The sequence below is a fragment of the Salmo trutta genome, chromosome 2 (genome assembly GCF_901001165.1).
Source record: "Salmo trutta chromosome 2, fSalTru1.1, whole genome shotgun sequence".
In the NCBI taxonomy this organism is placed as follows: Eukaryota; Metazoa; Chordata; class Actinopteri; order Salmoniformes; family Salmonidae; genus Salmo; species Salmo trutta.
In genome coordinates, this window is record NC_042958.1 from 57,604,283 (window position 1) to 57,630,729 (window position 26,447).

General features: G+C 43.5%; 1 protein-coding gene across 5 annotated transcripts in view; it reads right to left on the minus strand.

The window, feature by feature from the left end:
* Positions 1-20,253: 20,253 nt before the first annotated feature.
* LOC115158392 (thyroid hormone receptor alpha) overlaps positions 20,254-26,447 on the minus strand; it is a 155,430-nt gene continuing 149,236 nt past the window's right edge. For all 5 annotated transcript variants that reach the window (XM_029707281.1, XM_029707291.1, XM_029707271.1 and 2 more), the window contains 3 exons: positions 25,134-25,280; positions 23,890-24,148; positions 20,254-23,613 (listed from right to left, as the gene is read on the minus strand). In XM_029707281.1, the coding sequence (XP_029563141.1) occupies positions 23,363-23,613; positions 23,890-24,148; positions 25,134-25,280 (657 nt within the window). In that variant the 3' untranslated portion in view covers positions 20,254-23,362. The remainder of the gene's footprint in view (positions 23,614-23,889; positions 24,149-25,133; positions 25,281-26,447) is intronic.

Consider the following 26,447-nt stretch of genomic DNA (forward strand, 5'->3'; position numbering starts at 1 on the left):
AACACTTCCTATGACTTAACTTTTTGTTCAAACTCTTGTATTCTAGGGACTTTAGTGAGTAGACTGGACCCTGGTTTTATGGACCAAAAATCTATTGTTTTTCCTGTACAGTGCAAGTTGTTTGTGCAATACAACCAAAATACAATTCTCTTTAGTTTACATTTTCCCCCCATGTAGTTATAATTTTTTTAAACATAATTGTAACATTATGCTCTGTGCAAAGCTGCAAAAAAGATTGATTTTGTATCATATGCATAGCCTTTTACTGTGGACTTTTATTTTGAAGGCAAAATCCGATAACCAGAAGTCTTAGTGTGGATAGCTGGTGCTGCTGCCAAGCGGCTGTTACTTTTTTTGATGATGGAGTATGGCACCATTTCCGATTCTGCCGGAAATTACTATGTGAAGTGTAGTTCTTCAATTTTGTCGCCTGGTGGTGGTAAAACCATTCCCGAGCTGACAGGTAACATTGTCTCCAAGGCTGCGTGCCGCCCCCAAGACCAGAACCAATCGCATGCAAGGAACAACGAGCCATCGAGCCAAGTTCAAATCCAGAAAGCTGAAGCATAGAGTAAAACATGTAATATAGCTAGCATCTTTCAAAATTAAGTCAACTTTATACTGATATTACACTGATTGTTTGTTTGCTAGCTTGCTAGCAGAGCTGCAAAGCAAGCTCACTTGCCTAGCTAGTCTTGTGAGCTAGCAGTTAGCTAGCTAGTCTTGTTAGTTAGCTACTGTAGCTAGCAAGCTAGCTAGTTATTTTTGCTGGTTGTGAGCTTGCATAACTGATATGTGTATAATTATAATGTGCACTCCCTGTTTTATGGGTAATATTTACAGAACTCCATTCCTGGCAGGCTGATTAGATTAGCTTTCAGCCTCAGAGCTTGAGCAGACTCAATAGCAGCTTTAGAGGCTGATAAGTCACAATGCGGCCTTGTAGGCTGTTTCATGGGAAAAGCTCCTTGCAGGCATATTAGCTGTTAAAGTGCCTTATAGGCTGATGCCTATGATCCAGTGGGTAAGCTCTATTCCTGCCAGGCTGATCAGATGCAATAGCAGCCTCAGAGACTCATAAGTTAGGATGCTGCCTTGTTGGCTGTTTCATGAGCACATTTTTTGCCTATCATTCTGAATGGGGTCAGCACTGCTACCTGACCTTAATTGTAGTCATTCTTCAATTGGTGAATGGATGTACTACTTCAAATCAAATCAGATTTTATTTGTCACATACACATGGTTAGCAGATGTTATTGCGAGGGAAATGAAATGCATGTGCTTCTAGTTCCAACAGTGCAGCAATATCAACAAGTTATCTAACAATTCCACAACAACTACCTAATACACACAAATCTAAGTAAAGGGATGGAATAAGATCTGCACGAAACAAAGAATCAAGATGTTTATCTGTCTCTCTGTGACCGCCAATAACATCACAACGAAGTTGACTACAAATACAAAGTTGCCAATGTCTTTTCAATTGCTAAACAAGCGAAGGATAAATTAAATGCTAAATGAATGCTTAAAATGGAAACAGAGATGACTGCATTAAAATATAAATAGCCTACAGTATAGGCTACACATACAGTAGGCCTATATAATTAAATATTACTGAAATCAATTTCATGTTCATTCAATTGAGTTCTATTTTGCTAATTGTAGGCTACTGTCTGTAATTTTTGCCTCAATACATTTCATGACGTGTAACAACAAGTGCACAATGATGTGGCAAATCTTGATTTAGTGCATTGTTATAGGGTAAGCATTAGAATAAGTCACCTCAGTATTTTGTTCTAGGAGCTGATCTTTCATCAGTATTGTGGAATAATTCTTATGTTAAGGTAAGATTTGTATGGAGAAAGCTGATCTGAGAACAGCGTTGCCTTTCTTTCGATCCTATCAGTATTGACACATGCGTCAACGACGCACTTAGCAAACTTTCTCTCTGCGTGGTGTTTTGGGAAACGTATGTATTTCATTGGCCGTTGTAGGAAAGATGCATCATTAAAACACTCTTAAGCCTAAGTGCCATTGCTATCGGGAAACCGGGCCTTGAGCAGTTTATTTTTAAGTGAACATTCCTGGCATGGTTTTTGACCATTATTTTTTATTAAACAAAATACAGACAAGACAATAACAACAATGACAAGACAACCCTAAAAACCCTAAAAAATCTGACCACCTCTCTTTCTAGAAGCATGAAATAAATCTGTACTAGAATCCTACAGTGCATTCGGAATGTATTCAGACCCCATGACTTTTTCCACATTTTATTAGATTACAGCCTTATTCTAAAGTGGATTAAATAAAAATCTACACACAATACCCAATAATGACAAAGTGAAAACAGGTTTTTAAAAATACAGAAATACCTTATTTACATAAGTATTCAGACCTTTTGCTATGAGACTCGAAATTGAGCTCAGGTGCATCCTGTTTCCATTGATCATCCTTGAGGTGTTTCTACAACTTGATTGGAGTCAACCTGTGGCAAATTCAATTGATTGGGCATGATTTGGAAAGGCACACAGCTGTCTATATAAGGTCCCACAGTTGACAGTTCATGTCAGAGCAAAATCCAAGCCATGAGATTGAAGGAATTGTCTGTAGAGCTCCAAGACAGGATTCTGTCGAGCTACAGATCTGGGGAAGGGTACCAAAAAATGTCTGCAGCATTGAAGGTCCCGAAGAACACAGTGGCCTCCATCATTCTTAAATGGAAGTTTGGAACCACCAAGACTCTTCCTAGAGCTGGCCGCCCAGCCAAACTGAGCAATTGGGGGAGAAGGGCCTTGGTCAGTGAGGTGACCAAGAACCTGATGGTCACTCTAAGAGAGCTACAGAGTTCCTCTGTGGAGATGGGAGAACCTACCAGAAGGACAACCATCTCTGCAGCACTCCACAAATCAGGCCTTTATGGTAGATTGGCCAGACTGAACCACTCAGTAAAAGGCACATGACAGCCTACTTGGAGTTTGCCAAAAGGCATCTAAAGGACTCTCAGACCATGAGAAACAAGATTCTCTGGTCTGATGAAACCATGATTGAACTCATTATCCTGAATGCCAAGCGTCACATCTGGGGGAAACCTGGCACCATCCCTACGGTGAAGCATGGTGGTGGCAGCATCATGCTGTGGGGATGTTTTTCCATCGGCAGGGATTGGGAGACTAATCAGGATTGAGGGAAAGAAGAAAGAAACAAAGTACAGAGAGATCCTTGATGAAAACCTGCTCCAGAGTGCTCAGGACCTCAGACTGGGGCGAAGGTTCACCTTCCAAGAGGACAACAACCCTAAGCACACAGCCAAGACAATGCAGGAGTTGCTTCGGGACAAGTCTCTGAATGTCCTTGAGTGGCCCAGCCAGAGCCTTGACATGAACCCAATGGAACATCTCTGGAGAGATCCGGAAATAGCTGTGCAGCAACGCTCCCTATCCAACCTGACAGAGCTTGAGAGGATCTGCAGAGAAGAATGGGAGAAACTTCCCAAATACAGGTGTGCCAAGCTTGTAGCGCCATACCCAAGAAGACTCGAGGCTGTAATCGCTGCCAAAGGTGCTTCAACAAAGTATTGAGTAAAGGGTCTGAATACTTATGTAAACGTGATATTTCAGTTTTTTTTTTAAATACATTTGCACACATTTCTGAAAACCTGTTTTTGCTTTATCATTATGGGGTACCGTGTGTAGATTGAGGGGGGAAACGATTGAATCCATTTTAGAATAAGGCTGTAACGTAACAAAATGTGGAGAAAGTCAAGGGGTCTGAATACTTTCTGAATTCACCATGTCATTTTAAGACACAAAAACCTTTTATGTTATACTTTTGTTCTATTATATTAACAGTGAAATATAAAAATAAGTGTCTTATGATAAAAAAAGGTTGTCAAATGAATTCCAAACTAACCGAACATAGTTCACATCTTAATCATATCTAATAACTCGTTCTTCCCATTCACAATTAGACATCAGATTTCCTCATCAACATCCTCCCTTAATCAACAGTTGACTAGACTAGACTGGTTCAAGTAAAATAAACGCTTTTAAGAAATGAAAACAAAATCTCCATATGCTTGAGTTGTAGGTAGACTGGACTCCTGTAGAACTCCTTTAGAATTCTGGATCCCCAGGCTCAGGGCAGTAGAGGATCTCTAGCTTTGGGTATGGAGTGACTGAAGGGACAAAATGCACAGTTACACCCAGGAGGAGAGAAATGGGACACACAAATCATATACAGCAAAACCTCAATAATACTATATTGTCTTCTTTTCAAGAAAGACACAATATGCAAGTGTTTACTATGCATGCAGTCTGTCCATTCTAATCTTCATAAAGGCCATATAGGCAACTAAGACAAGAGGTTGAGAAGAGACAAACACAACAGCATAGAACAGAGCAGTGAGACATACAATGAATGGGGAGAGAGAAGGGAAATAGATACCATAATCTGGTAAGGGACAGATTTAAATTTACTGGGGGGAGGGGCTGGTCAAACTAAAGGTATCATAAAGAAAATGTGCCCCCCTACCCAAAGGTACAAATATTTTCACATGACCCTCCCCTTGTACTGTGAAATCAATTAAACACCCTCCCCCTAATAGAATTAACTCTAAATAATGTTCACGACCACAAATAACAATAAGTGTAGCAACCCTGTGTTTATAAATATGGATATCGACTTTGCAACTTCAGCATGCTTTTGTGGCACAATCGATGCCACGCAGGGCCTATGGGCCAGACGGATGAGGTAAAACTGCTAATTTCCTGCAATTCTACACATTTTGTCATAGGAGATCGAGCTCACCTTACATTTTTTATTTATTTTTTTATTTCACCTTTATTTAACCAGGTAGGCAAGTTCAGAACAAGTTCTCATTTACAATTGCGACCTGGCCAAGATAAAGCAAGCAGTTTGACACATACAACAACACAGAGTTACACATGGAGTAAAACAAACATACAGTCAATAATATAGTAGAAAAATAAGTCTATATACAATGTGAGCAAATGAGGTGAGATAAGGGAGGTAAAGGCAAAAAAGGCCATGGTGGCAAAGTAAATACAATATAGCAAGTAAAACACTGGAATGGTAGATTTGTAGTAGAAGAAAGTGCAAAGTAGAAATAGAGATAATGGGGTGCAAAGGAGCAAAATAAAATAAATAAATACAGTAGGGGAAGAGGTAGTTGTTTGGGCTAAATTATAGATGGGCTATGTACAGGTGCAGTGATCTGTTAGCTGCTCTGACAGCTGGTGTTTAAAGCTAGTGAGGGAGATAAGTGTTTCCAGTTTCAGAGATTTTTGTAGTTCGTTCCAGTCATTGGCAGCAGAGAACTGGAAGGAGAGGCGGCCGAAGCAGGAATTGGCTTTGGGGGTGACCAGAGAGATATACCTGCTGGAGCACGTGCTACAGGTGGGTGCTGCTATGGTGACCAGCGAGCTGAGATAAGGGGGAACTTTACCTAGCAGGGTCTTGTAGATGACCTGGAGCCAGTGGGATTGGCGACGAGTATGAAGCGAGGGCCAGCCAACGAGAGCGTACAGGTCGCAGTGGTGGGTAGTATATGGGGCTTTGGTGACAAAACGGATGGCACTGTGATAGACTGCAACCAATTTATTGAGTAGGGTATTGGAGGCTATTTTGTAAATGACATCGCCGAAGTCAAGGATTGGTAGGATGGTCAGTTTTACGAGGGTATGTTTGGCAGCATGAGTGAAAGATACTTTGTTGCGAAATAGGAAGCCAATTCTAGATGTAACTTTGGATTGGAGATGTTTGATGTGAGTCTGGAAGGAGAGTTTACAGTCTAACCAGACACCTAGGTATTTGTAGTTGTCCACATATTCTAAGTCAGAAGAGGAATACTCTGATATCTCAGGTAAGCTTCATCAGTTACACTGTCCTTTTAGAGATCAATAGACTGTCATGGTACTGAAAGTATGAGTCTCATAATTTACTACCTAGCATATTTAAACAGTGCTTGTTTATAGTCATAGCAGTGTTGGATGACACAAGGAATCACCGCGCCATGGCAAAATGAGTAGAATTGCATGAATTGAGTTATAAAATTGCAAAATCTTCTCTCCGGCCCATGGCAAAATGTGTAGAATTGCAGGAAATTTACTTTAGAACATAATTTAAAAAAATCTTTGCTGTCAAGAGGTGGGCCGCTATTACGAGGGGGGATCCATTTTTGGGTGGCCCCCACACACATCAAAGTTGCCCATCCCTGACCTACATCACCATGGTTCAGAAGAGGGTGAGTAAAGAGAAACGTAAAGGGAGGTGGAGTGTGAGCAGTAGCTACATAGTGTATGTAAAATAACACATGCGCAGAATGTGATCCAGATCCTAAGCTTTGAGAAAGAGGTTTCTGTAAGGGTGGGGCGGAGGGCGAAAACTCCATATTCATAGCCACGGCCTAGAGTTTACACCATAGAGAATGAAAGAGGCCTCTAGTGGCCAAACAGCAGTATTATCATGGGCAGCGCCATTGAGGGCTTCCACCATTTTCATGTAGTCAACAGGGTGGGACTTCCAACTTCATTGGCTGAGGCCTCCTGGTGACTCTGTTGGAGTCCTGTCCAACCGGGTCATCAGGAGGGATCAGCCAATCATGAAGAAGAAAATTGACTACTTCAAAATGGAGATTGCCTCAATGGCGCTGCCCATGCTGTCACACACGCTATAATGGCACATATAGAAAGATCAGTCCTCTATCTATCTCTATGGTTTACACACTGTGTTGACCTACACACTCACAAACACCTTGCTTTACACAGGAGTTCACACAGGGCCAGGGACCCAGTGAACTATGTGCGATTCATTGTAGAATTTGACAGTAGTGATTTTTTTTGCGGCATCTCATGTCCTGATAACAAGAAAGAGCCACAGAACATAGTCAATAGGAGAGACCTGCACTTTTTCTCTCGCTCTCCATCTTTCTCTCCCTCTCCCTGTTATGTAATAGATGGCCAAGAGAGGTTGTAGGCGTGATGTAACCTGACAGACGCGGCATCCTTCCTGCGCATCCCGGCATTACCCGCCCTTTTCCTCCCCTTCCTCTCTCTGCACGTCCGCACTCACTGACCCAGTCCCAGGACCGCCTGCTTCCTCTCATCTTTCTGTCTGCTTACCCTCTCTCTCCCTGGGCCATCGATGCAAGCAGGGTATGGCCTTACTGGCTGCCCCCTGCTGAGACCTCCTGGATCTAAGCTCCTTATGCCCCGGCTAGCATATTCCCATAACCTACTCATAAACACACAGCAGCACTGAATCACTGCTATCTAAGATGAGCTGCAGCCACAAGTACATCATCTCTCTTACTCTGCACTCTCTTTTCAATGTGAGTTTTTACAAATCTAGAGAGTTGAATTGGTTTCCTTGTCTTATTTTGTTATGCTGAGTTACCCAGCTGCCCTGTTTTTCAAACCTTTTCTTTGCACTGCCATCTCTGAGAACTCTCTCCTTCCCCTCAGGAGGCCTACTTGCTCCCCCCCTTTTCTAAAGTCTCTTCCCTTCCCTCCCCGCCTTCGTTAAGATTTGGGTGTCCTTTATCCCTCCTAATTCTCTACTAGTTCTCGCCCACTGCTCAGGCCCCAGCCAAAGGCTTTTATAATTATCCCCACTCCCCTCTTCTCTTTTCCAGCGTGGTGTAGCCTACATGTTCCTATAGGTCACCTGACCTGGCGGAGTGGAGCTGAGGACACCGAGGAGGGATGAAGTGGAGACTCTTGCATAATGGACTTATACATGTGCAGATGTGTGGGTTTAGCCTATGTGTACGCGAGCGAGAGGGATGGGAAGGGATGGGAGGGGGAGTAGAATGGGAGAGGGAGGGAGAGATGGAAAGTGACAAAGAGCGGGAGAGTGGAGTGTAGGAGAGAGAGTGTGGGCAGAGAGAGGGTACCACTGTCAGAGTCAATTCCTTGTTGCTTGTTTACAAGTGACGCGGGAGAGGAAGGGGTGCGGGCGACAGGTAGTCATGCCCCTGTGTTTGGCTTTACGTTCCCCTGTTTAACCGTCATGGGGGAATTATCCACAGAATGCAGGGCTTTTTCCATGTTTATTTCTTGTCACTTCATCTGAGCGGTTCGCTGCATTAATGAGCCTGGGGCAAAAAAAGAGAGGAAGGATAGAATTCAAAATAGATCTGTACGGTTGACTGACAGGCAGGAAGTAAATTCACAATGCCGTTACATGTTCAGTATGACAATGGCCGTGTTCGAGAGCATCAAATCCACGATGCATCGTGGGTAAATGTTGACTGATCTACAAATAATAACGAGGAGTTATTTATGGTGCTAAAGGAGTTGTAGATCAGTCAGTCGGAAGTCGCCTGCGCTGTCGGATGCAATGTTGAACAAGCCCAAAATGTGTTTGGCTGCGTTTAGACCGGAAGCCCAATTCAGATTTTTTTTCCCACTAATTGGTCTTTTGACCCATAACATCAGATCTTTTCAAACCGGATCTGTTTCAGAGCTGATCTGATTGGTCAAAAGACCAATTAGTGAAAAAAGATCAGATTTAACACAGCCATAGTGTCAGAGAAAGAGTGCGTAAGAGAGAGAGGGCGAGTGCATGAGAGAGAGGGAAAGTTTCTGAATGCCCGTACACGTGTGAGTATATACTTGAATTGACAGCACAGCTGGCTGCGATGTTTGCTGCTGAGTGGAAAATTCCTACAACGGAGTATGAAGAGAGGGAAAATAGGGAAGAGGAGAGGAGGGGGCCACTAAGGGGGCAGGCAGGTCTAGGGTCGGAAAAGCAGGGGAGGGATTGGTTGGTAGGAAAGCTGCCATTGTGAGATCACAGCCCCCACAACAGCTTCCACCTACATGGTGATTGAGCGGGATCCTTGCAAAAGATTCATAGCCAAGACAAGAAAAGTAGCAATGAGAAAATGCTGCGTGTCTGTTATAATCTGTCAATTATGTGACTCTTTGAAATTGACTGGCTTTTGGGCTGACTTTCACATTGATGAAAGTATAGGTTTTAGTAGAGCTAGGTTTTGTATATTGTTCATCCCACTTCTGATTCTTGTTAATCATGGCATGTATACATATGTGTGCAAAGGTGATAGCTTGCCCATGCTGCCCTGAAGCTGTGAAGCCTGGGTAATGCAGTCTTTTTGCTGCCAGGCGGTGAACACAGTCAGCCTGGCCATGTCCTCACCTGAGGGACCCCTCACACCTTGCTCTCTGGGAGTGTGAAAGCTTGGGATGATACCCTCCGCATCAATTGTTTATAGGAAAACATAGCATGCTAGATTTCACCTGCAATCTAGTGCATTTAAATCATCCATTTAAATCAACAACATGAAACCTTTTTTAAAACCATATACGACACTTTGAAATCTAACAGAGACATCTGAGTTGATCAGCCACCAAAGTGGAGAGAATTCAGTGTGACATGTAGCCTACTGATGTGACTTGTACTGAACAGTGTTAGCAGCCCCATCCATTCAATCCCATAGCGATGTGACATGACAGGTTCTGTTTACTCATAATTTGCTGCAATTTCTGCATGACGCGTTTCCACCCTTGCCTGACTGCAAACATAACAGAGCTTAGCAAGTGTACTTTTCCTACATAACATTTCCCCCGAAAAGCCTCCACTTTTCCACAAACCTTTTTTGAAATCGTGAACATTTCAAAATATAAAGGGCAGTGAAAATGTTTGTTTATACGTGTTCTTATTGCAGTGGAAAGATATGGCGTATTGGAATACAGAGATGGGTGCCAATCTGTTTTGGGTTTATACAGTACGTGTTTCAGTAAAGCAGTGCAGTGTCTGGGAGGGATGGAGAGAGACGTTAGAGGTTCTGGTGGGGGGAGGGGACACTGACAAACACTACTTGCTTTTGTTTCCAGGCCTTTCTTTGTGTGTTAGACAAACAATCAGTCCGCTCCAGAATTCCCCTGTTTACGCTCCCTTGGCGGTGTCTTTTCCTCAGGACGGCGATGGGGTCACTGAATTGGGAAATGCAGACTGTTTCGATGTGTATATGTCAGGTAAACATGGGTGAAGTCAGTGAAGTCCACACAACCCATCTCCCTTCCTTCCCAAGCATTCTTTTCATAGTGGTGCCTGTCAACAGATGTATCAGGTAAGGCCTGGATATAGCCTACTCAGTATACTGTATGTCTAGCCGTGCTGCAGCAGACTACATTAAACACTGGATCGAACGTTTCACTTGTCCCCAACTCTCACAACTACTAATCATTAATTAAGATAATAATAATTTGTTTCTCTCCCCCCTATCATTACCTGCCAATTACCATAGTTTGCTAAACTGAGACTAAGCTTTTTTTCCTGACACACTGGCTTACCCGATGCTCAGATAACACACTGTTAACAAAGGGATGGAGGAGGCGGCAATAACAGACCAGGGAGCGGGAGAATTTAAATTTAGTCACATATTTATTACATAAATATATAGTAAAATAGACCAGCGACAATTACCATAAAAATATCTTCCTTTAAAATCCTGACCATAAACAAAGATTTGAAAATCACACACTGACAATTACAAACACGCTGATTGTCTGGACCGGTCATAAGCAGCCCACCACAAAAACCTGACATCACACCACCCACTGGACTCTTATTGGAGAGGGAGGGTTCAGATGCTAGGGCAAGAAGGGAATAGGACGAAGGTACAGGTTCAGGAGGAAGGGGGTGGAGTTTGGGTTGGGGTTAGTTGGTTGGTGGTGGTGGTAGGTGTGATGACGGTGTGGGTGGTGTGAGAGGAAATCACAGTATATATTCAGAGGTTTTGTGTGTGTGTAAGAGAGTATTTTGCCCAGAGCTTGCCTACTGCCTGCCTGTTTGACTACCTTGTGTTTGTTCCTGTGCTTTGTGGGAATTGATCCTGAATACTGTTCGTCATGTCCTTGTAACAGTGACCGCATCTGAGATAGAGGGAGAATCTCAATCTCAATTGCATACTACTCGCGTCCTCTCTCCTTCTCAAAACCCATTGGATGGGAAAGCCAGAGGTCCTTCCACTGACCTTTTCCTCCAATAGATTTTGAGGAGAGGACTCGAGGAGTATGCAATTGAGATTCTCCCAGAGAAACTGAGGAAGAGAGAGGAAGAGAAAGATGGAAAGAGAGAAAGTATCGGGTCCCTACTGGTGACGCACTGTCTTTATCCTGTTGAAGGCCACATGTTTGTCTGTGTACTTTGTCCTCTCTCTGACCACCACAAGTTACGGCAGTCTCAGATCAAGACTACAGCCTTGCAATATCCTTTCTTCAAAGTGGCTGTTGTACACTGCAATCACACATATCCAGACTGAACCTCAAGGTAAGAACTACAGGCTCATCTGGCTTTTTCCTTTGGCTGCAGTCGCTTAAGTCGCTTAAGAACTCCCCACCCCAAAATCTCATTCTAGAGGCCCTGTTTAAAGTTGAGGTGTCACAGGGAACGTGTTCTGCAGTGTGTTCAAAGACAGGTATACTGTACAGACCTATGTGTTACGTGGCTGCCACAGACTGACCTCTGACCTGACCTTGCGAAAGGTCATGGCCCCAGACTGTCTGTGAAGCACCCACCCTCATAACCTCCCTGCAGCCCTCAGCAATCGCAGTAAAGCAAGGAACCTAGATTAAAGGTCAGTGATACAAAAGTATACCAAAAAGTCCTAGTTGTACTAGACAGCGTATTTTGTATGTTTTCTTTCATATATTTTGACAGATTTGCATGTACTGCTGGCTGAAGGTTTTAAAGTCTGTTTTATGTATCAATAACCACAAATACAATGAGCAGTTGAACAACGGACTGGTTGAATTTTTTTTGTGTGTGTGTGAAACAAAAATGACTCAAAACAGAGAAAATTAATTCTAACCCATCGGTATTGAGTCTCACAACTTTCCATTGGTCAAATTTGGTAAGATAATAAAACCTATAGCTTTGAACCAGGTGTCATACTTGAAGTGCATCGTCAAGATCTTTTGAATAAAATTGCCACGTGGCCCCTCTCTGGATCACAAAAGTTCAGGTAATATACAGTGACACAAAGATCATACACAAACGTCTGTACAGCAAAACATCACCCAGAGTGTAGTCCCTATTCCAGGACTGGAGAACAGTGGTGACGCAGAGGCAGTTTGACATGGAGCCTTAGACCGAATTTAGTAGTGGGTAAGGTACTGTAGTATAGTACCATCCCACTGGGCACAGATGTCACTTCAACGTCTATTCCACGTTGGTTCAACGTAATTTCATCGAAAAAAAAAAAAACATGGAAATAACGTCGATTCAACCAGTGTTCCTAGTTGAATGGGTATTGTTAATCTATGGGCTCAATTAGACCAGTCTGTTAATGTGTGAGAACGTTTGATCCCTTGCTGGATTTCAAAACTAGCTTAACAGAGAATTTCTCTGGCTTTGCATACAATACAAGGCTTTAGTAGAGCATTGGCCGATGGGATTGCAGGGTAATCTGCGCTAGGAGTGTACATGTCAGATCAGTGCCATGGGAAAGACAGGAGACAGCATGGGAAAAGGAGGGGTTAAGAAAAGCACCCTTTGAGGCCTCACTTTCAAACCTGAGCAGTCCTGACCGATCAAACCCGTTTTCAACCTGACAAACATTGCATATGTATTCATACAGATGTCTAATTCTCTAATATATATATATTTTTGCTAATTAATTGTACATTCCTTGCTGCCTAGGGATATATTTTCCACCACACCTTTTACAAAAATATCTCCACGATTAGTCACCTCAATAGACATTGTACACACATAGGTAGTCCAAGCAGCATAATGCAGACCAATCAATTCACCAACTGTAATCACCTGCCGTCAAAAGCCCCTAAAGGTGTTACCTATTAGTGCTAATAATTCATTGGCAACAATTTGGTCCAGTAGTTAACAGACACAATACAGGCCAATCTGATGAGATCGCCAGAGCGATCGCTTCACCCCCGTTCATAGATCTTCACGCGTTCTAATATTTACAGCTCTCCATGTCTGAGGTAGTGAGCAGGTCACAGCACAGGTCAAGGAGAGAAGCTCCAAGGGCCATAGAGGGGTTATAGTGCTTTTCAATGACCATAGGTCAACATACTACTGTACACAAGCACATATAGAGGAGGGTTTACTGATAGACACCAGACAGTCATGACTTTTAAAAGTCAATGCACTTCACAACACAAAATGAAGTCGCACACAAGTACGTGCCCAACCTCTTTCTCTAGACCACGCACATACACACACACACACACACACACACACTCCTAACTCCCTTTCCTGTAGCATAGTTATCATTGGCAGGATTAAAATGTCATAATATGGTTTTCAATAGATCCCTCTGAAGTTTTTTTTGCCTCTGTTGCATCAGAGTTGCCTTCACGGGGGTGTTGGCTCTAGTCAGTTCTAATCCTCTGTAACGATATCCTCATAAGGTTATTCTCCAAAAACCTAAGCTGGAAAAACATATTTCCCCCCAAGTTCCCAACTCTATTACCTGCATTTTCTCAAAGCAAACCAATGAACGCCCACACCAATCATCGATCTCTATACAAAATACCGCAGTACATTGTCACAGAGCAGCAATACAAAACGCAATCAATAAGGCAGCCGTTTCAACACCTGTCATGCCCCTAGAGGTCAAAACAAGACAGGGCAAACGGAACACTATTAACAGTCTGTTTTCCACTTGCAAGCTGAACGTCGTTTCAGCCGAGCCCCTTAACTATTACCCTGCTCGCATTCTGCACTCACAAGTTACAAGCCCCGCACACACCTCCTAAAGGTTCCCAAGCCCCCCTCTAACCCTCTCCGCCCAGCCTATTGAACACTCTTGGCTACATTCTTCAAGGAAAATAATAATTGAAGTCTATGACAAGGCTCTGTTTTACAGAAACCTGTCTTGTACCGCGGCCTCAAAAGATGCTTAGGGAGTTGGGGAGAACAAAGCAGGTCAGTGCTTGGTCAGCATGGCAACCATCCACAACCCACACAGAGGCACGTGCACACCCAAACAGACGCAGAGGGACACACGCAACACACAACGTACATACACACACACAACCTGCTGGGAAAAAACGGGTTGAATCAAAGATGTTTTCAGATCATTTCAACCCCAAAATTCGGTGATGATGTTGACTCAACGTACAGGAATTTGGTCATTTTTTTCACCCAACTTTTAACCTAAATCCAATGACATGGTGAATTTTGTTGGTTGATTTCACGTTAAATTCACGTTAGTTGACAACTCAACCGAATGTAAATCAAAACTAGAAGTTGAACTGATGTCTGTGCCCAGTGGTACACACATCCACCACAAACAAATTTGAGCCGTACCAAGCTTCCAATGGATCACAAAGTATTGGACATTAAGCACACATCAATAGAACAGGTCACGACACAGGAGCAAAGCATTTCCTCAGATGGTGAATTGCTGCCATATTGGATGGAAGCCATTCATGTGGACCATTAGCCAACTGTGTGGGGGAGCTGAGAAATGCTGCTTACACTTTAGCTGTAAGCTCGTACACCAGAATATCAAGCAGGAATCCACTGTCTGTGGTGGTTACAATTGATTTTATACACGGCATGTGTTTCTGTGTGTAGTAAGCAAAGGTGGGACATGTTCCTTCTGGATCATAGGGCATAATTGGTTTTGGGGTAAGGAACTGTCCCAAATACAGAAAATACTGTCCCAAATACAGAAAACGTGTTGTCAGTGTTTATCACCAAACACGTAAACACATGCACCCACGTTCAGCCACCCACCCACACTGAAACAGACAGATAGAGACAGACAGTAACACACACAGAAATATATTCTCTCGTTTGGGTCTAACAAAGCTATGAGGGTATGGTGCTGTTTCTTTGCAGTAGGAGAAAGGATATGGGGAAATAATATGGAAAAGGGTCGTTCCACCAATTCGGTGCCTTTTGAGAAGTGTACAATTATTTGGGGGGGATTTCACATGTTCACCTTCTGTCATAAAGATCACATATTCAACTTCATTAAAAAAAAAAGTTTCCCATCTCAAAAGGTTCAATTAAAATGACCATAGTAAGTGCCTATTAAGTGCCAAATAAATAACAGGGTTGACAATTTCATCTTGAATCAACCATGAATCCCCTTGAGACAGGGGGAATGGAAGCTTGTTCTGTGCAACAGGGAGGGGCAATTCAATTCAAGCTTTTAATTATTTTTGTCAAAACATGCCCAGTCTGTCTATCTATTGGTAACAGGGTTGTGTTATGCTCAACCAAGTCAGTTTTCCACCACAAAACACCAGAAAATGGCAGAGTAAAACCAGCTGACCTGCTTTTACACTATGATTTGACTATTAATGTTCAATATTTATATATATATATATATATATATATATATATATATATATATATATATATATATATTTAAAGGAATAGTTATTAAAATGAGAGTTCAGCTCACATCTTGCAGAATTTTGGCACTCAAGCAAGACTTTAATATGGAAAATCTGATTTATTTAATTCTCCATGTGATCTATATTAAAGGGCACTTAATTCAATATAACAGGCTTTTAAAAATGCAATATTGGAGCACAAGTTATACTTAAAATATCAAAGGGATTGCGTGGAACGACCCAAAACCAAAGAGCAGGAGAACAGGACGCAAACAGTACATACCATGACATTCTCCATCCAGAGAGCAAAAAAGATGCGCCAACAATGGTGGTTCATCTGATGTTTATCATCATTTATTTAGAAAATTTTATTTTTTCCTGAGAGAATCCTTCAATAGCTTTCTTATCCAGTCCGGGAAACAAGTGTGTGTCTGCGATCGTGTGTGTTTGTGTGTGTGTGTGTAGAATGGGTCACTGTGTTCTAGCCAACACTCTCATGGGTGGGTGCATGTTAAAACTAACCATGCAAATTCATATTGTCTCACGGTAAACAACCTAATAGGGTCTGACAAGACCAGCACCACTCACTCAGATATTTCACTTCATTAAAAGCTTACCCAGAAACATTGGTTAAACTTTTTTTTTGTCACCAGCTGTGGCTTCGAGGCTACAGCAACACTTATATAACGGTTCAACTAGTTCAAAGTAACAATTCAAATGTAAGCGCTATTTGGCCATTATCGGGTGCAATCAGTGTATTTAAAGTCTTCATGCTGACACAATCAACGACTACTTTTCTATAATATTCTCCAGACAGCCTTTAGAATCTAGGCTGCTGAGAGTGCATCTCAACTACATACATGCTGCTATGTCAGTGCACAGCCAGTTAAAGCGGTCTTGGTTATGTGGTGACTTGGCTTGTTCATCAGTGCATTCGCTTGTGTCTCGCGAGTTGCAGGTGTCTGGACCATCCTGCCAATCGCACGTTACTCGCATCTCACCAAAGTACGTCACTCACCTCCCACTGAGCACCATACGTCAGATTTGGTCCGATCCGGACCAAATCTGAACCAATCAAAGACATCTATGATTCACAAGTTTGGAGAGCACAGTACAGCAGAGCACAGCAGAGTACAGTACAGAAAAGTACAGTACAGTAAAATACAGTAGAGCACAGTAGAGTACATTAAAGTAAAGGGTAAAGTATAGTTTAGTACAGTAGAGTACAGCACAGTAGAGTATAGTACAGTATAATATACTGTATTTTACCCTACATTACTCTAATGTACTCTACTGAACTAAACTGTACTCTACTGTACTGAATTAAACTGTACTGTAGCTACTGTACTGAACTGTGCTGTACCGTACTGTTATGTTCAAACTTGTGAAACATAGCCTAGACATCTATGATTTGTTCAGATTAGGTGTAGTCCGGACCAGCCAAATTTGTACTTGTTTGGGGGGGAGGAGCTCATTAGGGCTCCTGAGTGGTGCAGTGGTCTAAGGCACTACATCTCAGTGCAAGAGGCGTCACTGCAGTCCCTGGTTCGAATCCAGGCTGCATCACATCCGGCTGTGATTGGGAATCCCATAGCGAGGTGCACAATTGGCCCAGCGTCGTCTGGGTTTGGCTGGGGTAGGCCGTCATTGTAAATAAGAATTTGTTCTTAACTTACTTGCCTAGTTAAATAAAGGTTCAATTTTAAATGTACAAATAACACACAGCATGCTTTGCAAGTGTCTGTTTTTACATTTAACATTTACATTTTGGTCATTCCGCAGACTTACAGTCAGTGCATTCAACTAAGGTAGATAAACAACAACATATCACAGTCATGGCAAGAAAATAATATTTCTGTAACCGTGGTCTGCTGGTTTATTCTGTAGGTTGGAATGCTTGGAACATCAAGCTAACATAAACGCATGTGACCGGTGGAAGAAATATTAAATCATCTATGCTGCAATCATCAGATGGCTCCTCTTTCCTATATTCATTTGATTTATTATTATATAATTTATATGTTACATATTTTCAACTTTCATACAGAATGGAAAATGAACCTTACTTCAACGTCTGGAAAATACGTAATCTCGACATCTCTTCAACGTAATTTTGCTTACTGGGTAGATTCAATATTTTAAAACTCAACTATGCAAGTGATTCGTTTTTTCACTCTAATTTCTAAAAGAAAAATACAAAGACAATTCATGGCCACGTCTGAGGCTGCATGGGCCTTGTTGCACTGAATCGATCCACCGAACCATGAGAGTGTTGTATCATGTAGACAAATACTGTAACACAGATACAGCAATGCACGTACGTACGTACGCACGCACGCACAAAGATTCCGGAGCAGTTTACAACAGCACAACTCTATCCAATCTTCTATGATATCAACAGTGTCCTTCCAACTCCACTTGTCCTTTTGCCATCTCAACGAGTGGGCTTGCTGGTCCCCAGGCACCAACCGGTGAGCTAGGTCATGGTTGGAGAGTGAAGACAGGGCCTTTGGGAATCCCATCAAACCTGGGCCCATTCACTTGAAAGCCCTGAGCCTCGGCACGCACAGAGTAGCAAGGGTCTTTGCTCCCAGATCAAATAAGGATCACTGGGATTCATGCAGTTGAGTTGGGGGAATCCAGACCAGGTTGAAACCGCTTTAATATAAGCATGACTGGCAGGCTGGCTCGCCAGTAAAGGGAGCACGCTTTTGGAGGGGTTGGAGGGGAATTGCATAGACGTCTTGCTACTTGCGTTTCTTTTTTTGTCTTCACAAAACTCTACATTTGGTAAAGGTGGAGCAAAAAAAGCCCCAAAAAACAAAACATCACAGACAATCCTATCCCTCAATCCTGTCAACCTTTTGGACTGAACCATGATAAGACAGCTGATGAAAGGACAGGGGTGTTGGGGGATTCCATTAAATGGGCTTTCCTAAATGAATGTAGCGGGCAGTAGCCAGGCAAGCTGATATATTGGGAATATTAGTGAAGTCTTGACATTCCCCTACCCGTTGTTATTTAAGGACTTTAGATCAGCGATTCTCAAATGTTTTTTATAAAAATAAATAAATACTCCAGTCTGAACTTAAACGACTTAAACCAGGTAGAAAGTGTGATAATGAATTTAAATGTGTAAATAATCTCTGAAAATGTTTTCTTCAATCACAGTATTTTCAATATAGAGCTATTAGCAGCACTATTTTGGTTGATTTTGTGGTCTCAAGCCAGTGAGTTTATTAACATTCTTCATCAAGAATATGAGCAAAATTGTATTATTGACAATGAAAGAGGTGGGGGATGTTGTTCTCGTCATATAATTGTTTTCCAGATTGTATGTTGGCAATTATTTTTCACGATGCAAATATTGGGTCGCGAGTGAGACAACAGGATTCAATTTGGGTCCCGGGACAAAACCAGTTGAGAACCACTGTTTAAGGTCACTAACCCCCCCCCCCCCCCCCCCCCCCCTACACCATCACATCCTCTGCCTACTGTGGCTACTACCCACTCTCATCATTAACCTGGAGAGACCAGTCTGTTGTAGGTAGACACACATTGTAGCCGTGACTGTATAAAGGGTTAAGATTTGTTGCCAGGACATACTGTAGGGATGGCTAGCTATCTCTTTTCTAAGAACAAGAGGCACAGGGTCAGATTAATAAAGTCATGGGGTAATTTTGAATATGGGTCGACATGTGAGAGTGCACACACAAGCACACACACAGATGTATGAAGCATTAATATACGTTGCAAATTTCTTTTTTCTTACTTTACAAGATGGCGGGATGCAGGAGCTGGCAAGGAAGTGCTCAAGCCTCAACATCCAGTCTGTGAGTGTTGCATATGATTTTACATATACTGGTTTTTCATATTTCATTTTCTGTATTTACATCCTTGGTTATGGCCAAAATCAAAATCTAACAGAAACATAGTTTTTTGGGAGAGGGGTGAAAAAGTATTGCACCTTGCAGATGGGCAATATTCTCAGTTTGTTTGTGTGTAACGTCGATGTGACACCACCATCCATTCTGCTGGTGAGCGGAAGTGAGGTTGTGGATGCCGGGCTCAAATCCAGCCCCGTCCTGTCAGCTACATTCAATACCATAGAGCACTCAGCCATTACAAAAGACTTCCCCCAAGCTCTGGGCCATTCACATTTGGCTTCACTATCTATGGTCATGGATATATCTGGGAGTGGCCAACTGCCAGCCAGCAATCCATTTCAGCATCTGATGATGATGCAAGACTTTACTAATGTTAGGTATCCTATCCACAATCCTCCTAGAACCAATTTAATAGGTAGCAAGCGCAAAGGCTTGAGGGTAAGTCTTCTGTAATCACTGCATATGCGCACGGGCCACAAGCACATATCTTTTTGCGCACTTCCACATGCGCCCGTGAATCATCACTCCTCCCAAGTTCATTTGAGTTTTGTGTTGTGTGAGGTATGAGAAGATTGTGTTTCATAATATATATATATATTTTTGGGTTGCATTATTTTTCCTGTTTGTGATTTTTTTTCTCCAAAGTCTTCTTTCATAAAAAAAGGAAACAAAATATATATAAAAAGAAAATATTCCTGTTTTTGTTTTGTTGTAAATTCCTCTTGATAAAAGGGACGGACAATCGGACAAATACACAGACAACAGAGAAGTCAACACAAACTATAGGTGATGTGAAAAATAAGTGACATTTCTGTCTACGTTACACTGCGTCAAAAAGTGACTACAGCTGTTCTTTTTTCCGTTTTACACAGAGCAGTCTAAGCGTCCTAAACAAACAAACATCAACAAAAAAGAACATTGAGATAAAATGTAGAGAGAAAGAAAGTGCTTAATCTCCAAGCGTTTAACTTTTGTTCAGGAGTCTTTTTAAAGTCATCTTTTTCCTCATTTCGCTTTTCTGGGTTCATAATCATATACTTTTTTCCCCCCCAAAAAATTTCCTCAGAAGGTAAAGCAGCATTTCAACCCCTATTGTCACACACACATACCCAATCGGCTCACGAGAATGAAGGACATCACTATTGCGATAACTTTTTTTCTGTTATTGGTTCTTTTTCAAAGAAGCTTGGAATTTAATCCATTGAGTGCCGATTCTGTTTCTCTTGCCGATCGTCTCCATTTGAAAGTTGGTGGCTCTCCTTATGGAAAGCTGAAGGGGGTATTTGTGGAAATGAGGGGGGGGGATTAAATGTTACAATGCGGGAGTAAAGGGGGAGACCATCTGATATACTGCCATCTCCCCCTTCTCCAAGTTCACAAACGGTGCTTCGACAACGGGCGACGATCCCCCTCTAACCCATGCCAGATGAAGGATGGAAGGAAGTCTCTCTGTCCCGCTCCCTTCCCTTCGCTCTCTCCTACTCTCTCGTTCACTCGCTCCCACTGCTGCTTCGCTGTTCACATTCATTCGGCGACGCCACCCTAAGTGAGCTGCTATGGCCATCCTTGTCTCACAAGGGAGAGGCCTAGATTCCGTTTGGTGTCCATTTTTCAGGCCTACCGAAGGCCTACACTGGGTGGGGAGGATGGGTGGTAGGCCAGGGGAAGGAGTATGTACTGGGGTGGATCTGGGTAGACTTGGAGCCAGGCGTGTGTAATGTGGCACAGGGCCTATGCTGAGAGGAGAGTGTGTGAGAGACAAACCGGTGGCCTCCTGCCCAGTGGGTGAGGGTTGGAGGAAGGCTGTTGATTTAATACTGACAATGTGACGGGGTTGGTTGTGAGCCCCGTCCCAGTGGGCCTCCCTTAGAGTAGGCCAGGACTTCCAGAGGAAGGTGCATGACTGACAGATGAGTTGGGGCTAGGTTGTGTAGTTGCTGATGAGGGTGGGGAGAGGGGTTTGGACCACTGCAGTAGTGCAAAACCCCGACCAGCATGGCTTGGGCCAGGGCCGGGGGTGGGGAAACTAGTGGAGTGGGAGGGCGGGGCACGGTGGGAGGGGATTCTGGCTGCTCCACCAGAGTGGTCTGAGGTCTGCTTACAGTGGATTTCTGGTGGGTACTCATAGCAGCGACACTTGGCCATCTGCTATGAGTACCCACCATCCCGATCCCGCCCGTCGCTCCGCGTCTTCAGGCGTTCATCCACATGCTCCTGGGGTGCTGAAACCCATCCCTCCCTCCGCCTCGTTCACTCGTTCAAAAACTACTGCTTGGCATTCAATAAAAAATAGGTTGTATTTGAACTTTTTTTCCTCAAAAACAGTGGTAAACACAGCCAGTTATGGCCTGGCCACCTTGGGGTTCTCCGCTTCCTCACGGTGTATCGCTCCGCTTCCAGGGCGACAGCTGGACTGTCCATTGTACTCCGTCACGTGATTTATTTGCTTCCGTTTCAACAGAAAAAAAAGAGTGATTCCAAATTCCAAAAAGAGAAACTTGGTCCCACATAACAAAAAGACAAAAGCTGGACATAATGGTTACCATCCTCCCCTCCCCCGAAAAAGAGATAAGTGACCGTAGGGAAAGGCAGGCCCTCCTGTCTTCAGTGGTATTTCCTTTTGTCTGAGTGATAACACTGAGAATGTGTATCCTGTGTTTGTGTGATTTGTCTTAATGTACTTGTGCCTACGAGTTCACACCCACGAGTTCACACCCATGCACACGTGCCTATGTGTGTTTGTTGAGTATCCTTAAAAGTGTGTGTGTGTGTGTGTGTGTGTGTGTGTGTGTGTGTGGGAGGAGGCTGGGGGCAGCTGCCCTGTATCCAGAGGTGAGGTAGAGCCTGGCGGCGCCCCAGCCTTGAGGGTGTGCCCACTTTGAGGTAAATGGCAGCCGTCATTGGCCTTGCCCTTTCTCAGTGACCCCTACAGTAACGACGAATGAGTATGGAAGCCTGGAGGGGCCATACTGAGCTGAGTCACACAGGCGCGGATTCAGACTTACTTACCCTGCAGGTCAGGGCTACAGCACAGCAGTGTATACAGTAAATAAGGCTTTTGAGTTTCTGAGGGTAGGTGTGTGTGTGTTATTCAGGATGCTGTTCAGTCTCCAGGCACTGAATCTGGTTGCCAGCTATTAAATCTATATTTTTTATCTCTCTCTCCCCTACTCCTCCCCTCTCTCCCCCCCTCCTCTGAGAACTCCTGCCAGTGGCGCCTCTCCTTCTTTCTCTCTTTTGTTCACTGTTATGACCTTCCTTGGAGAGAAAAGGGCTCAATTGTCATTCATGAGAGGGTCTACTGTTGGCACCAGAAGCACAGGCAATGACAAGGCAGGTCTGCCCAGTGTGTGTGTGGGTTTGAGAGAGTGCCAGTCAAAGGCACTGGCCTAATGACAGAACCAAAGGTAGATACGGAGCCATGGACTGTACTTTTACACATTTACACATTCAGACAACTGGAGTACCCTTATAATACAGCACCTGACTTGGTTAAAAACATGCTCACGGTCCAGTCTGAAAATGGCTCAGTTGTATTCAGGCGTGATTGTAGGTACTAGGAGCTCTGCTCTACGGTAGGAGCTATATGGCACACTCAGTACCTCTGTGTGTGTCCCGGTGTGTTGTCAGTGACGTGTCTCCTGAATTATTGTCTTACACTAATTCGGAGAGTATAATTAACTGACCAGTTTTAAAAGATGGTTGCCATAAATTCAAACAGGTGCAAGCCTGCAAAGACCACAATCTAGTGGCAATGTGTGACAACTGAGGTGCCTCCAATAGGGCTCTGAGAGGGGAGCCAGAGTGTGTGTGTCTGTGTGTGTTCGCCTTGGCAAAGGGCTGCAACTCCCACTGGATAAAACATCGTGCTCAGACAGGGAGGGCCGCCAAACTGATTCCCAAAAACAGGTATGAAGAGGTGGTTGGTTAAAAAATGAAAATCCTGTTTGTTTGACTCCTGCTGCTGGTTGCGTTGTTTGTTGTTTACCACGTAAATGTCGGAAAAACACAAGTCCTGCCAAAATCCTTCCCAGCTTCAGAAAAACATCCCGTCCTTTCCCAAGATGCCTCAAGTCGCCCCACTACTTCCTCCACGGCAGCGGGGGGCGCCACTCACACTTCCTGGTCCTCGAAGACCTCTAGGAAGAGCGGGGGGAAAAGTTCCGTTGGACACTCCACCTTCATGTGGAGGAAGCGGCTGGCGTGGCACGCCCCGATCATACGCAGGTCCGTCACCTTCATCAGCAGCTTGGGCCAGAAGTGGGGAATGTTGTGCTTGCGGTAGTTGATGTAGTGTTCAAACGCCAGCAGGTAGGTCTCCTGGCATTTCTCGATCTTGTCAATGTTCGTCAGGCCCGAGCGGTCTGTGGCCGAGGGCAACGGGAGGGAAGAAAAAAAAGTGTCAGTAAACGGAGGGGGTAAAATTCCACCTAGCCTATCAGAGGGAAAGATGTAGGCCAAGTTGTTTTCAGCTAATATTACAGCAGATTTTATTTATACTTACTTATAGTTCCTTCAGATCCACACAAAGTGCCTAGGTAGTAGTGGCTAGGGGGTGGATTTGGAACTCGGCCTGAATCCTCTCTGACCTGAATGACCTCAGTTGACCTCTGGCCATTGACCCATGACCCCGTCCTCACCTGAGCTCATGAGCAGCACGGCCTGCAGCAGCGCCACCTCCGTGTCGTCCAGGTTGAACTGCGCCAGGCTCTTGCCCAGGTCGAAGATGGCGTCCGACACCACGCCCAGGCCGCCGTTCTTCAACTGCTCCCGCTTGACCGCCATCTCGCCACTAAGGGTCAGCGTCTCGCTCTCTGGGTCGTAGCGCACGGCGGCACGCAGTGACATGATCTCCATACAGCAGCCTTTCAATAGGATGATCTGGTCCTCACAAGGCAGCTGGACGGACGAGAGGAGAGAGGGAGGGAAAAGACGTGAGAGCAATAGCAGGGTTTATTGGTCGGTCACAGTAATAGACTGAATTGTACACCAATATAAATTCATAGATTTTCATCAAATAGTAAGATAGCACAGAGGTGTGTGTGTGTCTGTTTGGTTTTACTACTTTTACTAAAAAGGCTATTTTATGCATAGGGTAAACAAACAACAATTTGACCAAATGGGGACATTTTGTTGGTCCCCACAAGGTCAAATGCTATTTCTAAGGGTTTTAGGGTTAAGGTTAGAATTAGTGTTAGAATTACATTTATGGTTAGGAGCTAGGGTTAGTTTTAGGGTTAGGTTTGGGGGTAAGGTTAGGTTTTGGGTTAAGGTTAGGGTTAAGGAAAATAGGATTTTGAATGGGAATTAATTGTATGTCCCCACAAGGTTAGCTGCGCAAGACTGTGTGTTTGTGTGTGTGTGTGTGTGTGTGTGTGTGTAATAGTTGGGTGTGTGCATTGATCAGTTCGGTGACGAATAGGATGGGTAAAATCTGGCAGCAGCCTGTTCATGTCATTTTCAGTTCAGAGAGAGAAAGGAGGAGAAAGGGAGGGCAAGAGAGACGGTTAAGGAATGTAAACAACATTAACTTGAAGGCACTTTTCCATTCTTTGATTGGAATTTCAAAGGACATTTACGTAAGTCTACAGTGGTGTAGGCTTCGTGTGTAGTGTATGTAAAATAATGTTATATCAGCAGCAGTCTACATTTACCCATTCAGCCATTTTGTTTGTCCTGTGACGTTGTTCCTCAGGGCGTCGTCGGAGAAAATGTACATCATGCACATTATACATATGCATAAACGTAATGTATTCAAGGTGACAATATTCACTCAAACTTCCTATTGCATTTCATTGTGGTGTGTGTATTGCTTAGATGTGCTGTGATTCATACAGTGTGCTGAGGGGGCTTACATTCCACGCCCACACACACAGGGCTTTACCTCCGAGAACATGGGCAGTTTTTTGGCAAAGTCGACAACGCGGGTGATGGCAGGGGTGATGATCTTGGTGAACTCACTGAAGGCCTCCAGATCCACCTTGTCTCCGTCCGACGTAGGGACCACGGGAGACTGACCTATGTCCTCCGGCTAGGGGACAGGACAGGGGACACAGGGACACACGACACACGTTAACAGATAGCCAGCAGCTGCACTTAGGAACACAAGTCAAGAAACTTGAGTTAAGTCCTTCGTTATGCCATGAGAGTGTGTTAATTTGGTTGCCAGTAAGATGCCATGAATTAAGCTCATCCAACAAAAGTGTGAAATTAGATATAGCAGACATTACGGCTGAATAGTTTTTTAAAGAAATGGTTGACATAATTGAGGAAGATGAGATCATGTGTAGTAAACAACTTCTCAGAGCGCTAAAGAAAATCCACTTAGAGATACAAAGCTCATGGTCATATGCAGAATACGTGGTTGGTTTACATGCACCACTAGCAGATGGGATTCTATGGTGCTCTGTAAAAGACACATCTGGCTTAAACTCAACTGTAGTCCATCCCATTTCATTGTGAGTTGAGAAAAGGCTGAAATGTAACGTAACAAGGCTTTGTCTTATTTTATATAATTAAGGAAGCACAATCTATACAAAGCTTATGGATGGCGTGACTGAGTCAGGATTATGCGCCCGAAAGTCAGACAATTACCTAAAATTGAAATAATACAATAATGCTTTGATTACAGTATATACATTTTCCTAGGCCTAACTAAAGCTGAGTTTCAGTTGTTCAAGGACAGCTGTGTTTATGTTTCAGAATTGAGAAATAGTTATCTCTTGACAGAACAGAAAAACAAACGAATTTCAACTGAAAACAAGCCACATTCTACAGCTCTGTAGTGAACTAACTCAAACCAACTGCAAAATGAACCTGTCTAGGTTTCAAAGGTTGACAAAGTCATTCAGGGGTTAAAGACGGTAAACCTAAGTATGTTAACCCTGTCTAAGCCGCTTGTTAAAATAGGTCAAAGATCAAGCATTCACTGTTTTTTAAACCACTCTATTAGCAAACTGGGTTTGAAGCTAGGTTGAGTGACCAGACTAGCATTACAGGGGGCACTGGCACACAAAGGTAACGGTCAAAAATGCATTGTAACCAATGCCCTCAAACAACCTCATCATCACTCAAGCAATTCAATTTGCAGAGGGGCTCTTTCCATCTTGACCTTCAATCAAATAGGTTAGACATAATATAATGGCTCCTCTGCAGGACACAGGGCTGGAGGTGGAGTGGACTGGAGCTTTTTGATTTG